The 16,554-nt window shown below is 38.0% G+C and overlaps 1 protein-coding gene across 1 annotated transcript in view; it reads right to left on the bottom strand.

Moving 5' to 3' along the window:
* The window catches only part of LRP1B (low density lipoprotein receptor-related protein 1B), a 615,617-nt gene that overhangs the window by 308,714 nt on the left and 290,349 nt on the right, over positions 1–16,554 (bottom strand). Inside the window, exon 9 of the mRNA XM_009891709.1 lies at positions 1,031–1,253. Within this exon, the coding sequence (XP_009890011.1) occupies positions 1,031–1,253 (223 nt within the window). The remainder of the gene's footprint in view (positions 1–1,030; positions 1,254–16,554) is intronic.

The following is a 16,554-nucleotide window of genomic DNA, read 5'->3' as shown; positions in this document are numbered from 1 at the left end:
TCAGTTACAAGCCTCTCAAAGTACTTATTGGTTGCTTCTGAAGATGGCTTTCTTTTTTTAAGTATCTATTCCAAAATGTTACCTGAAAAAAAGAGTTTACAAGACCTGCCATTCCAGAACAACTGGCTAAAGGCTAGGAGTAATTTGGTAAAAAACAGGAAGGTGTTTGCTATATACCCAGGTGACCTACACTGGTTTTTATCACATTTTCTGCCTATTTTCAAATGGTAGTTATGCTAGCCAGCTGTCTCTTGGTGAACAGTCATTACTTGGAAGCAAGCAAAGAATGACAGCAGAACAGGTAAAACGTTTATTCTGTCTGCACATTTTTACACACTCTGTTTAACCTCAGGCAGTAGCAGATGTAAACGTGGTACCCACACCAGCTCTGGGAGTCCAAGTAGCAACCAGGAGCTATTTGGTCTTTGCTAATTTTCCCTCAATTTACATAAGCCTCACAAGTGCCAGGGAACCCTTCCTTTCCCTGCCACCCACTACGCTGCTCTCCAAGCTGGGAGATATACTCCTGCTCAAAGACTCATACAGTCTCAGCATTTGTATTTATGACTGAACATCTGGATCAACTGGGAAAAGCATCATTGCCATCAACAAAATATGATTTAAGGGCATCCAGATTGGTCTGAACAGGTGAATAGCTTTTGCTATTCTGTTTCTTTCACATTCTTGCGCCTGTTAGGCTCTTCTTCCTCAACTGGCAAGAACATCTTCTTGTCATTAAGAATTTATCCCCTAGCATCTTTCCATCGCCCCATATTTTCCCTCCTGAAGTCTCTTCCAAGGGGGAGTGTGACTTAGATCGTGCATTGTTAACGAAACACTGCATGGAAGCTTGTCCAGAGGTTGAAAACCGGGCTAAATTGCAAATGAAACAAAACACGCAAGTGGATCTTTTAATGTCTAATGAACTAAAAAGAGAAAAAAACCCCAAACCTGAAATTACTGTGTTAGCATGATGTATGTTCATTTATTGATATCACTACTTTTTACTAATTTGCAAATAAATACCTACTTGTCTGCCTTTAATTATTGTATGTCTCTTTCTCCCTTGATAGTCAACAACTTCCACGCTATCCAGATATATGTCAACCCAGTACACATATTTATTGACGAGGTCTAGGGCAAGAGCAGTTGGCTGTTCAATTTTGGAGTCTACTATCCACGTCCTGTTCATTCCATCCATGTCACATCTCTCAACCTTGGCAGCGTTCCCGTAGTCTGTAAAGAAAAGCTTTCTGTTGAAAGAAAATAAGATGTTGTGAGTTTCAAAGGGTGTGAGCAGAGTGTAAAGCTCCTGGTGGCTCTGTGCAAAGTAAGGTTTTGTTCCTTGTCGTTTCAGGGGGTTCATCTATCAATAACCCATATAGCCCATATTGATAATTATATCATTACCAAAAAAATTCACCACGTCTTCTGAACTGTGTAATGTACAGAAGTTCTAAATGTGCTTCCTTACACCACAGATACACCTTGTAAAACTTGTCTTTTAAATGGATGGTATTCATACGTGCAACGACTACATTACAATCTTAAATATCTCTTTAACCGTTATTTATAACAACCAGCAAGATAGTTACAAATATCAAAGAGGGGCAAAACCGCAAAGCACTTACATGGTTTGGAGAACAATTCATTGCATATGAGGTATAACAAATACAGCGACCCACACTGTCAGGTTTTTGAAAATATATTTCTAAAGAAGATGCTTTAGTCTGCAGGGCATTTGTATCCAGTCTTGGAAGGATGTTCAGGCTTTAAAATGTTTCCACAAATCCAATGAGTCAGTCCATCCAAGAATAAGGGGAAACTATCAAAGACTTAAAATTGCTACTAAAGCTTCCTAACCGATACTTGATTAGCATTCACTGGGTTTAGTATACACAAATCAATTTTGATTAACTTGACAATATTTTAACAAGATTACCTATTTGTGAGACTAAATTACACTTTCAATCTGAAGACTACCTTGCCATGACTTTAACATGCTATAAAGAATAATCTGATTCCAGAATGAATGCTACTAAAACTACTTTCAGAACCAGGATTTCATTTTCCAAATGAAGTGAATTATCTCCTAGTTATTACCACTAATGGGAGTTACATTGGATCAACAGCATATAAACCCTGAGATATCTTTATGTTAAAGAATAGTAATTTATAGCCTTGTAACCTCTCATAAAAATTCAGCATTGTAGAATGTTTTAGGCTGGAAAGAATACATGTTTCCTAAATAGCCAAATGAGACCCATATCCTTTATTATTACTGTCTTCAAATAAATAATACATTTTAAATGTAGTCCAAGTGATTCATGTGCAAGATATATAAATTAAAAAAAAAAAAATCATTAGAAGTATTAAAGGCAGTAGAATTATCTATAGTATATGTAGAGCAGGTGTCAAATGCCAAAATGAATTGATCACAGAATCATAAAATAGGGCTTGAGGAGAATTGGAAAGGTCATGTAGTCCATCACCAGGCCATAAGGCAGAATAAACTTTACCTATAACATTCCTGAGGGATAACTCCATTCCTGACAGGGAATTCTATTTATCAAAACCATTCTGAATTCCTGTCTTGTCTTTCATTGTAATTCTGTATCCCAGCTGTACTTTAAGAACATTTTAAAAAACACATACTTAACATTCAGGTCCATATAAACCAAAATGTGCGTACTACAGATGATGTGCAAAGTAAAAATTATGTCTGCAAAGCAAATGTTTAATGTGGAAGGAAAACAGCCAAAGAACTGTGTGCATATAGATGTATACACACTTTTATATATATGTATGTATGTATGTATTTCATCAGCAATAACAAGGCCAACACCTATTACACTTAAAGTAAGTTGTTAAAATATTACATATTTTTCTACAATCTGTATTTCTGGGGATTTGATTTAGGTAATGTAATGGAACTTTGTATCTCAAGATTCAACAATTCAAGTAAAGCTCATTTTGCAATCATAGAACCAAATGGGTTGTGCTGTGATGAGGACCATACACCCCCCCGGTGTGTGTATGTGCACACACACACACACACACACACACACACACACACACTCTGCAACTGCAAAGACCTGCAGCTTGACTTCACACCCACTCTTCACTCGATTGATTAGTGCACAGTATTCTTGTACAAGACTTAACATTTCTGCGTGGTATCATGAAACAGACTAATACACAAGTTAGAAATAATAATTATTTGCCTTTTACAAATATATTCTCTTTTCAGAACAGACAAGAGATATAATGTTTGTGTGTCAATAACAGACACAATAAAGAGCATCTCATTTAAGATTCCTCTCCAGCTTTCAGGGATGTGTGGGTCATTTCTTCGTTTTCTAAATATCTGGTTTATATTGACATAATTTGTGCTATGGAAGCTAGCATGACTTCACCCGTAAATGACCTACTTTTCATTTTAAAAAAATAAATACTCCTGTTCCAGAGACTAATGATAATAAAACTTTATCTTTTAATCTAGAGGCAAAAGACAGAGCAAGAAAGTAGTCACCTAACTGTTGCCATATGATCAGAGCGTACTGAAAATTAAACTAAGAAAATTAAATGCTTTACCATGTAATATTGAAATATCCATTTTCAGCAGAGAGTAGTGAAATCTTTTATCAATTCACAGAGCAACTCCAGCAGAAATACTGACCCCGTACAGCCCAAGCACTGTGCGTTAGCACTGGGCTTGAGGGACCAGCTCTGACAGGGACAGGGAAAGCAGTGTTCATTACAGCCTTCATTTCCTGAGACTACCAATGAGGATGCTACTTTGGTCTGCTATAAAATAGTAAAAATTTTGGCACTAAACTGAATTTTATTAAGGCATGTTAGCCTTTGAAAGCTACAGACTTCATGCATAGAAAATCTGAATATTCTCCTGGCTCCTTGAAACTGTACAAACCCCATGTTCTGCCCATTATTAATCAAGAACCAAAAGAGCCATCTTCTTCATCGAGTCCAGGTGCTTTGCAGGCATCCTATACTACTCTTTTTTTCAAACTTCTTAAACTCATAGAAGTACTTAGTTGTTTTGACCCAGTATCTATCCAGAAGGTCTTCCAGAACGGTTTCATTGCCATTCCAACAGTGAGGAATCTACATCTTATAGCTAATGATGATATCTTCACGGCTAAATTATACCTACTGATTTCTGCAACACACTTATTTGGCTTAAATAGGGCTTTTCACCTGTCTTCCCCTCCAAAGGTATTTCTAGATGACTATCACATCCTTTCACTCTCTACCTAGCAGCTAGAGAAAAGCCAAGAAAGTCAATCTTTGTCATCTCATGCGACAGGCTCTTTATGTCACCCTTCTGTGCAGTTATTCCAGTTTTAGGTCACGTTATTGAACAAGCGCGGTCAGCACTGGATGCACCGTTCCAGAGAGGAGTTCACCAGTGTCTGTACAACGGCACTGTAACTTCCCTGCATCAGCTGGAGATTCAGCCATCGCCGTGTGACATTTTCTATTTTCACAGCTCTATTACACTGCTGATTTACAGTCGTTCTCCTCCCTCTGCTGATTTCCCAGGGTTTTGCTGACTTTCTCCAGTCTATGAAATACAACCCATTTCATAACTTAACAACTTAGTCTCAAAAAGTTACGGTTGGTGTTTTTCCAACAAGAGTTTGTTTTCAACTAGGCAAACACAGGGAATATTCCCTCCACATCCGAGCAATGAAATCTTTATAACATTTTAAAATATCTTCAACTGACAAACCCACTGACTACAAATAGCAATAATATCACATTCCCAAATAAAACTAATTCCAGAGGAGGAGAGTGCCATCACGAGACAAAAGTGACAACAAACTTCCCGGTTCCTGTTCTCATACCAGTGGTCACAGATTCATCTTTCCGTCATTATCAGGCCCCATAAGGAGGGCCTCAAAAGGCCTGCTGTTCTTTCCTGACAGAAGACATTTGTCCTCCATAGAAACTTCCCTTCAGACCCCGACAGTTACTGTCTTGGTTCAGCTGCCAACGTTCACACCTCCCTTATCACCACTGGTTTTGTCCAGCAACTTCTCTCTTGTCACTTCCTTTTGTTTTCCAAGCTTTCAGTCACCGCGTTCAAAATCCGCCTATTTCATTAGCTGAGAAAGAAGTATGTTTTCCTCGTAAAGACACATTTGGATGACTGAAAATTCTCAATTTCTGATACACTTAAGAGGCCAAATACTGTATAGCCCAGTCAGACATTTGGGGGGCAAAATTTCACAATTCTGCAACTCTTTGCCAAAAAAACCCAAACCCACCGCCCATGCAGGGAATAATATTATCACGTATCGTGAAGCAGTTTTCAATTTTTTCCTGACACATACAATTGCGCTCCACAGTTGAGTGTATTCATGTGTCATTGTTATTATTTTTTATTCTTTATTTCCCTCCTCAGTCTCTCATTACTGTTTGTCACAGGGAAGAGGTACATGTGTCACCACGTCCAGAAGCTCATCTATTCAGCTGCCAGGCCTCAGACTCTAAACTGGTCCCCGTGTAACTCACAGGCCAGCCTATTCCCACCTCTTATTGCTCCTTTAATTCCCAGGTTGGCTTTTAACCCTGAAGTGCTCCTTCGCTGGACCTATGGAAGAGGAATGTGTTATCGCACAGTAACCTCAATCCGTTACAAGAAGCAAAACACAATTTAAGGGATGCCCAAACAAGACGGAGGTACAGGAAAGAAACCACTGTAGGCGGTGTGGTTTAAGAGCAAATGCAAGACTGGAGGCTAAATGGACTCAGGTACCAAAACACTTTAATCACAGATGTATCCAAATTACACGCACTCCCCGTTCTGCGAGGGAAGATGTGATATCCTATGGAGTTACCTAAAGCTCATATGTTAAGACTACTGTCAACGAGACCCAACCCATGTCAGCTGGCAAACGGCAATGCCAGGGAAAATACCATCTTCTGCCTCTTCTACCATCTCTCTTCCTCTCGTCTTCTCTTATCAGAGATAAAGATGTGTTAGCGTAAGCACTACTTGGTAGGAAAGGGATAAAGATTACAAACACACACGCATTTAAAGGGTAGCACCTTCTACTTAAGCTGAAGAACCACAAAGGATGTTCTTCTGAAATAATTATAGGTCCACTGGCTTAATCACAAGAAGGTGGGACCAGCTAGAGCAGAATTTGAAGGGAAGGATGACAGAGCTTGGCAGTTCACAGGGCAAAGTCAACTATCACAGGTAAATTAATATAGTATATATAGAAAGAAGACTGCTTTCTTAGACAAAGTTGCTGCCATGGACCAGACCTATCTATATTAAAATAAAATAGTTGATAGCATACCTCAACAGCAACTAAGAGTAGAAAGAGCGGTATTTAATTTCCAGAAATTGCACTGAAAGGTTCATTATCAAGACAGAAAACTATTAAAGATATCCTGTTGATTTGGGGAAAATGAATGAGTGACAAGTTGGAGGCTTTTTTCTAATTCAGAAGAGGGATTATGGCATGGGAAAAAACCCTCTGAATTGGAGTAACACAAGTGGGGTGCAATTTAATCGGTTTAAAACCTAATGAGAAGACTGTTGGCATTGAGTAGCACCAGCCAGATATACTGTAGGACAAATTGTAAACACAGAAAGATAGACTGTAGGATAACTAAAAATTTGGGAACTGTAGTGAACAGGGAACCTTCTTCAGAGGAGGCAATCAAAACACCTAACTAAAAAGACTGTATGAACACTTGTGGGATGCTCTGCGTGTGAATTAAAGCTTATGGTATCAGGATCTACTTACTACTTACAGATCTACTTACTAGATTCCCAGAAGGGGACTGCCATGCAGTCCTCTATCTGATTTCTACTGCATTTAATCAAAATAAATGTGATTTGATTTAATTTATGTTGCATTTAATTAACAGCATGCTTTATAGCATGGCGCAGGAGCATTTTCCCCTCTGTTGATGATTAAGTTGATTTCTGGGTTCAGTAGTTTTCTTTTTCATCTGCATCTAAAGTGAAAGAAATCAGCCACACTCTGATTTAGCCCATTTTTGGTAGTAAACGAGCCACAGCCCTCAGTGTACCAGACAAATCTTAAGTACCTGAAGAGCACTACTTGCTAACACACCCACATTTAAAGAAATTGCCAGGTTTGGGGCAAAGGCAATTTTTTTCCCAGGGCAGGAATGTAAAAGCCATTGCATTTTGGCATCTGGGTTCCGCTCCTCTCTCCTTTCCAGCACAATGCAGCACCCATCACCTTGAGGATAATTCCCCCTTGCAATTCCACACTATTTTAAGGGGATAAAAAACTATCAGGCTCTCCAGAAAGGTGACTTTAATTTTTGTAACTGATTTTGGAAGGCAATATTGAGTGGATGGGTTGTGTGCTACATAGGAGTGAAATTCTATTAAAGCTCCTCCATGATTTCTGCACCCTAAGGGACGACGTGTTCCAAACATTCCTAGTATTTTGGAATCCTAACAATGAGTGCATGAGAGTAAAGTAACAATGGTTTCTTCTCGTAGAGAGCTGCAGATTTAGTGCCACGCAGGAAGCAGCTCAGAGCTCAACTGCAGAGAAAAGTAAAACCCAGTTAGAAAACTCATTCTCACCGCACACAGCCAAGCTCGAATCACCATTTGTTGAGCAACAGAACATGGGCGAAATCAGTAAAAGCTCAACCCAAGTGCCTTAAGGAGCACGTTTGTAATAAAATACCTTTTTTCTTTACAAAGAAATCACCCTTTCAAACAAAGGTTTTCTTACTTGCAGTAACATGGGCAGCAGCCTGAGCTGCAAACGGGGTAAGTAGCTGTGAATTTGGGAGATGGATTAAAAAAAGAGCAAATCTGGTTCGCTACTGAAGTAGCTACAAATTGTCATAATGTATGGAGTTCTTATTGAACTGAGCAGCACAACTTGGGGGAAAGAGAAAAATCCCACAACTATTTTTTCCTTCTTTTCTTCCCTCTACTAAAACTGTCCATCTGTAGAAATATGCCTAGCATAAAGCTATGATCCTTTCCACTTCTGAGGGGATAAAATCCGCCACTTTCTTTTGTCTTAGGAATGGCAGTCAAATATACATAAAAAAATAAAAAAATAAAATAAAGGTCATAATGACCCTTAAAAAGTTTTGTCCCCGCCTTTTCCACCAAAACAAACCTTCTCTGCAGGGAGGTAACTGCAAAAGGCACTCCAGAGCAATCCCACCACGAGGCGATGGTAAGATGTACAGCTAACCTTTTATCTTATGATATCTTTTCAGTTTCAATTTTTTCTCACAACCTATACTTCTTCACACTCAGAGTAAATCTGTAGCAAAGCCATATCAACCCGACCGTATTCTCTTTCTTGCTCCACTTATGAATAGGTGTGAGTTTCTGCACATGCTAAAAAACTGCACGCCTGGAATGTAACGCCAATAAATCACAGAAAAACACCCACAGAAATGAAAATTCAATTCATAGCTTTTGCTAGAGGATAAAAATGAAAGGAAAGTTTGTCTTACACTCATTCTCCTCATAATAGTTACGTCTGGGTTTTTTTTTTCCCCCATCAACAATAAGATTACAGCTATGAGACGTACTCTTGAAAAACTGCATCCCTTAGCACATATCAAATTTATGCTTGCTTAATCTGTTTTCTGTCTAAATACAATTCAATATTCTTTCATTCAAGCCATGTAATTACCTTGAGTAATTTTGTGCAGCAATGGTGCATTTTCATTTTATTTCTCTTTCTTCTGAACAAAAGGATGCTGTTTGAACTTCGAAAATTTATTCCCAATATAAAATTTAGTAAGTCAATAAAATTTTACCTTTTATGTCACTTTTTCCATAAATATATGCAAAGTTTTAATAACTTACTTTTAATTGAAAGACACACTGCAGATGTATTCATGGATTCATTAAGGGCTCTGAACTTTGGTACTTAATTTGACAAGTTATTGCAATTCATCTGAAAATGTATGGATTTGGATTTAAATCAGCTGCAGAAATTTGGAAGTAGAGTCCTTTCAGACTATAAGTGTACTTCCCCACTTGTTACTACAAGCTCATCAATTAGAATAAGAATGAAGAAGCATTGATTATTCCCAGTTTATCACAAACCAGCTATGCCAAACTGCTGTGTTGATCCACTGAGAAAATTCATTTTTTAAAGACACTCAAACCGCCATGTAACATGGTTTTATATCATCACTTAAGTAGACTTTCAGCATGACAGCCAAATAGTACCAAGAAGTCTTTATAATACTATTTCACAGACTTTTACATCTTTATAAAAATGTGTGTTTACATTCCAATCATGCACACGCTGCTGTTAGATATACTTAAATCTGTAACTCTCAGCCTAGAGAAAACATGATGATGAATGTAATTCTTGGATTATCCTGAGTAATTATTTCTGAGGATTAGATGATTAATTTCCACTGCTGTATATTTTATCAAATACATAAGATGCGTTGAAATAATTTTGCCATTGAAAATTAAAATCCTGTTTCTTCATTGGAAACTCAGGGTCTGACATATGCCATTCTTCAAACTCAACTAGAGATATGTACTTTTAATGTAATATTTTTATTATTCTTTGAATAATTTCTGGAGCAACAAAATGGTGCCACTTGACCATTTAGAATATTTACATGAACCAAAGTACACAGCAGAATACGCATATTCAGAGACTTATTTTCAAAGATTTAATTAGTATTGGGCCAAAGCTCTTTCACAGAAAAAAAAAAATAAACACAGTACTTTTCCTGAAGCTATTTAATTTTCACAATATATTATTATATGCAGTCAGACTCTGTTTTTTCTTCCACATAATAAACAACCTTTTCCTTTAGTTGAAAAGAGACAATTTTGAAAACGAGTTTTTAAGAGTAGGACTGGGGGGAGGGAGGGCTTTCATTAATTGTTCAGTACTTGTAGAGAAGAAAAATAAAAAAAGAGAAGAACTCTGAAAAGTCTGTCTGACCTGCAGCCTGATGACTCTCAGGCTTACAGGAAAGCGGTCTGGAGCTTGGTAGGTTTAGCTTTTGTCCTAGAGCTACCGAGCAAATCAGGACAGCGCGAGCAGTAACTCACATTTTAAAAAAGACTGTCTAGACACAGGAGACTGTTACTTCCCAAACACAATCCCACTTCTCCAGTGGCTTTTCTTTCCCAGAATTTGAGACACGGCCTTTTCAACTCAGTTTGAGAAATGTTAGTTACATGGACTCTTTGGCACTAGGAAATGCAAAAAGTGTACCCATTCAGTTTGTCAGACTTAAAATCATGTTTTCTACATTACTTACATCTCTCACAATACAGATGTCTACTTTAAAATAAGAACACTTTGTCTTCAAATTTGTGATTTGTCAAACTACTTTTTCTATTTAAAGTTACAGAGAACGAAAAAGGCAGCATTTTTGCAATACTCATTTATTTTAAATTTATTATTAACGTGAAAAATAAATTATAACAGTTATTCCGCCTTGGTATTTTATGACCTATACCAGATTAAATGTCAGTAATAGCTGGCATTTGAGAACCTGTCTCATCCATCTTATACAGAAAATGCTACAATAATCATCATTATGTAGGATTATATTAAATTAATCAAAAATCCACAGTTTGCAAGCTTTAGGAATCTCAGGGCTCCTCCTTCACAGGCAGACCTGACGAAAGGCTAGGATTATCATTAGAGGTGTGCACTTTAGATCCCAAAAGCTTCACACCCCAGTTTTGAACACCAATGATTTAAAGTCACGATGAATCAGCAGTTAACAGCAATGGGAATTTCTTCTTTCCGGCAAATTCATGGGAAAATAATATATCAGTGGCTACTAAATGAAATGATGCTTCTACCTCTGAAAATCACAATGTTGTACACTGCTGGAAGCTGACAGGTTTGCTGTGGGTACTGCTACTGTATGCTTGTTTGATTTTTATTTTCTCATCTAAGCATTTCATTTTGCTGGAGTTTTGAAAAGTCACAGCTGGGATGCTATGCTAAGGGACTGTGCCGCTACGTTCTTCAAGGCTACTGTCCTCAAAGCTCTTGGCTTAGATTTAAGTCATTAAATATACTCATCGACATCAAAGCTGAAGATGATCTTGGATGAAGACACAGGCTCTGTCGTAGAACTAATTTGACAAAAATTACACTTTAAATTTATACTTTAGAGTTATATACATAAAGTTTTAATTTATATAAAAATCTAAAGAAAACTTTACACATGTTAATAATTTCCCCTTATGCCAAAGGGGAGAAAATACATTTCATTTTGACCTGTCCAAGCAAACACTGCTAGCACGATGAATCCTTACGCTAGTTTAAACTGTGCATACATCGAATAGAAACTAGAGACAGTCTGTATTTGACAGCAATGGACAGAGCTGATCTTTAGCTCAACATGCCGCTTTCCTTTGGCATGAAGCAGTAAACTTTGCAAGTCAGGGAATTACTCCAATCTAATTGATGATTCAGGTCTGTGAACAGCAACGAGGAGGTACTGAGGGCTCACCAAGAAAAAAATGTATCTACCCCAACCATAACCACCACAGAAAATGAAATAAAACCAAGATTCTCATCCAACACTTCCACGTTCCCGTTTAGAAATCTCCCTTCTTTAATTTTTTTTTTTTTTTGGTAAGGTAATAAATTCTGAAGTCAATATTAGAACTCGTCCTACATCCTGAGTTTGTGATCAAATATCTTCTGCTGGATAGATTGGTTCGGACACTGCTGGTCTACCCGGGGCTTGTTAACGGCACATCTTTATGCAGGTCTGCAGAGCCCCTAATCTCCCCACTCCAGGTTCCTAGCTGGAGCGCTATTTAATGTCAGCAACAACCAAATTATTTGATGCCATGCCTCAGCTTGACATTTGACAGCTAGTAAAGAAAAACATGCAGTTCTGCTTCCCCATTTACTACCAACTAAACAAGTAATTTTTTTTTCCCAAAATTGTACTTGCAAGTTAAACTAAACAAAACAAAACAAAACAAACAAAAAAAACCAAAAACCCCAAGAAACCAAAACCAAAGTCTGGTTCACAGACAACGGATTACCAAGTTATTAGAAAGAAAAAGCAAAGCATGACTTATACAGAATCATAATATTTGAAATTAGATTGGAAGTGTTTTATTTGCATTATTTTATCTCTTCTGAGATCAAAGATTCTTTAAATCTTTGAGAGGTTGTGGCTGTCCCATCCCTGGAGGTGTTCAAGGCCAGGTTGGACGGGGCTTGGAGCAACCTGGGCTGGTGGGAGGTGTCCCTGCCCATGGCAGGGGGGTGGAACTAGATGATCTTTAGGGTCCCTTCCAACCCAAACTATTCTGTGATTCTATAATATTTTTTCTTAAGGCGTTACAAAACAGAACTCAATTTTGGTTAAGTGACAACTAAATTGGTTGTATTCCAGCATGGGGAAGGCTCTATTGTTTTTGCTGTTGTTACTCTATTCTTGATCTCTTAACCTTTAATTTGCAGCAGTTAGTCCTAGTGGGAAGGCAGAATTCTTCATAATAGTACTAATAATTAGTGCCTGATCACTAGAACTAATATGAAACTGTGAGAAAACTGACTGGTGTATACATGCAGGATTTAAAGCCAACGAATGCTGATCTGAAACACAAATATATGAACAACAGAAGGATTTTAATTTTGACTTCCAGAGATTGCCACAACTGAGAGCCCACCGATGACCTGTAACACTACTTGATATATTTCCCCTGTGTCAGAGAAGTTATATAAAGAATGGTCCAAAAATGTTCACGTGTGCTGCTCTAGTTAGTAAAAGACTTCATACACTGTTCCTCAAAATTTTACCGAATGCTATGAAGAATACAGAGACAAAAAAGTTTCTGTATGTGGCGGTATCTAATAATAAGCAGATACTGATGGGAGTGTAACAGTAAATTAATGGAGGTTGTGAATTTTGATGCTCAAAGTGATTTTAATTGAGCTGGGGCATGGAAACATGGTATCGTACCTGGTGCAGTCATGCGCCTACACTAGTGAAAGGATGGAACTGTTAGGGTACCCGGATATTTTATGGCAAGTGACAAGATATGAAATAAAACACTTTGCTTTAAGGAATTTTCCATATGGAATCATTCTGTTGTCCACTTTTTTTTGTACTGAGAGATAGATACCACCATCAGAAGCTCAAATATTGAGGCAGGAATGGATCAGAGCTCTTCCAACTGAAATCACCAGAACAGGGAAACAAATGGCAATAAATGCTTTTTGCAGCCACACACTACGGTCTGACCAAAGAGCCCCTCATTTCTCAGGAGTGCTTCCAAAACACTGTCACGCCTCTCGCCAAGCTGCAAATAGCTTCCCCAGCTGAGCATTGACACAAAGGTGGATTCCCCTGCTCAGGAGAGCAGAAAGTAAGCAGTTACCATACTCCTAAGGGGAAAACTTAGGCGCATTTCCACATCTTTCTGTTTCACTAACACCATCACATAATCATAAACTTAAGTCATAACTCAGCAGTTCATGCAGCTGCTTGGAATCTGCAGTATCGTCACTTTTGTTTTGCTCAGCCAAGCTATGACAAGAGGTTATTTTTAAGATGTTATTTTTTGGTCCTGAGGCTTTTTGATACTTTCAAATTCATGGGGAAAAAGAAAACCCAAACAACCAACAAACACTTAACTTCTGAAAGTTGCATTATCTTCTCATTAAAAACAACTTCATTGCCTATGACAGTGACCATAAAAAAAGTATTTTTTCTTTCCCGAGAGCCTACAGTCAGATATAGTTTGCGCTCAGCAGCTTACTGGCTTGCCTTCCCTGACAATTTTCAGTGGAGATTGATTCTTGATTAATATTTGTTGAGTCTCCTATTCAGAAAACGAGCATATTGGTGCCCATTAGATTATTGAATGATTCTAGGGCAAGGCTCATTTCCTAATAACCCCTTTCACGAATGGGACATATTGGGGAACTGCTTTTCGTCCTTTAAGTGTGAACAATGCTTTGACAGACAAAGATCAGAATATCCCCGTTTCACTCATGTATTTGTAAATGCTACATTATGGTGTTTACTTCAGTATTGGAAAAGTATAATGGCTTCCAGCCCTGCAGAATTTTTATTATTTCATAGGAAGAATGACAAACATTTATTATCCTCCGTTTTTATAGACTTTATTTATTTATAAATAAAATACGGTCAGTGGCTATTACACCCTTATCCAAAATTACACCTTATCACAGGACTGGTATTAATGTCATCTAGTCAGAGTTAAATTTCATTCACTCAGATAATCAACTGAAAATATGAGAAGCTTAATAAGGCAATTTTCCCTCTGGAAGAAAACAAAATCTGTTTTTTCTTAGTACAATGCTGATTAAGATCCAATATCTACAAACCACAGGCACAGAACCTGACAGTCAACTTCAGTTTATTTTCCTTTTTAATATTTTTGTTGGTGTTCATAGCTGCTGAACGAACAGCATATGGAAAAGCAAATCGTATTCTTAGAATAGTTTGAAATATGATAAAGAATTGTTACTGTTCATGACAAATGGGGATTAACCTATTTTACATCTTTTAGTGGCCTTTCCTATCTCCCATTTATTCAAAAACATTTGCAACTGGTCCAAAGATGAATGTTTTACCAATGGCTGTAACATTACTTACAGCTTAAATAGTCTTGAAATATACAGCACTAGTGGTTACTCCAACATATGTTTAACAAAAATATTCTCAAGCAAAACCACAAGACCTAAGATGTGGATAATAAATACATACTGTGATTTTAAAATACCAGCAGAGCAAATTAGTGCCTTTTATTGACAAAGTATTCATAGGCAACTTCTAATCCTGTGTTCTCTCACCTTTCCTAATTGTTACAAACGCTCCTTTTGTTCTTCTAAATTTTGCTTGAGAAACTGTTAATAGTCAGAATTAATGAATTTGCTTTCAGACTTTTTGGAAGCTGTTAATTGCCATGAGCGCATGGCACATCTGAAATTTGAAAGATCTGAAAGATGTCTGAAATTTTGCGCTTATATATTTATTTATTTTTTTAAGTGAGTTATTGGCTTGAAATTTCCCATTTCATTTGAGTGGATCATTCTAATCCTTATTTACTGAATCATCTGCTGCGATTTTCCACATGAAGCTCGTCTCATTTCAAGAACAGTGAAAACCTGTGCTGGCATGACAAAGTACTTTATAGAAAAGCTGTATCTGTAATACACTTGCCGTACTCGTTACAGAATTTTGAACATAAGTAATGAATTAAACAAGAGACTGCAGGGAGCAACCTGGGAATCGTGGGATTAAAGAGGCTGTCAGCTGATCCCGAGGCACAGCATCCACTTCTGCTCCCAACACACCATTTATTTTTTTTTTTTTCAAATGTTAGGAAAATGTATTACCACACAATTATACATTATCTTTGTTTACAGAAATGATTGAAGGGATTAGCCAAAATAAAAAAAAAATAAAAAAAACCCCACAACCCAGCCCTCCTTCTCTCTCCCAAAGAACCCGCAGAACAACCAGCCGTGGGAAAAAGTCACCAAGTTATGCAACAACAATAACAACAAGAAAAGACGATTTCAGGGAAATACTGGGCAAGTTTATCTATTTATCTCTCCATATACTCTCTCTATCTATAGCTGGCAGACACCTTCAGCTATGAGATTGCCACTCCTGCTTTATCTCAGAGGGGAAAGCCCAGCACCACAGCAAGTTCAGCACAGAAAGGACTCCGGAAAGCCACAAACCATTACTGAACTAATAAAGCAGAAAGCTAAAGGCCACTTTACCACTTCCCTTCCCCCTCCTGCCCTATTCCACCCCCCAGCCTGGTGCCTGCCCACACCCAGGAGCCCTCAGGGTCAGAAGACGACCTGCCCCAGGGACGGAAACCTCCATCTGCAGAGCAGCTCTGACACTCACATAAGAAATTTCACAAGCAATTTCGAAGCAATCACGCAAATCTACTTCTCCGTTACTCTTCTGAAACACCAAAAAAGTCAAAATGTATTCACAGGAATAACTCCCACGCAGAATGAGGAGAAAGAGGCAGAAGGTTTGGAGAGAAGGGGGAAACCAGTACACCCTGGCAACACCTGCGTACACCATTTCTGTAATAATTCCTTCAAATGCCTACCCACCCTATGTAGAATTAGACAGGAAGGCAATTTCTGGAAATTACAAAACTGGAAAAAAATGAAGAGTTGCAGCAAAATAAAATCAAAATACTTTTCTGGCCGAGTATAGGACTGTAGTGGTGCAAAGTAATTAGATTATGCCAGCATGAACCGAGGCATCCATCGCTGAGCTCTCCGAGCTACCTCAAAAATTTTAATACCAATTCTAAGACAATTTTCACACTCAAAGAAGTGACAGTTATACCTCATGTCATTAAAAAAAAAAAAATGAAAAATGGGATTCCAGCATATTTATGATGCACCACACAGCCTCACAGGTTTTTATACGCCCAATCGGTGTAAATGGTCACTAACCTCCTCTTCCCCTGCACCAAGCAGTATTGCTGCCCTCACACTCCAGGCCACGGGGCACAATTTAGCATTTTAGAGC

Source organism: Charadrius vociferus, unplaced genomic scaffold (assembly GCF_000708025.1).
Source record: "Charadrius vociferus isolate BGI_N301 unplaced genomic scaffold, ASM70802v2 scaffold109, whole genome shotgun sequence".
Taxonomy (NCBI): domain Eukaryota; kingdom Metazoa; phylum Chordata; class Aves; order Charadriiformes; family Charadriidae; genus Charadrius; species Charadrius vociferus.
The sequence above is the reverse complement of the archived record's forward strand: the minus strand, read 5'-3'. Positions and strand labels throughout refer to the sequence as shown.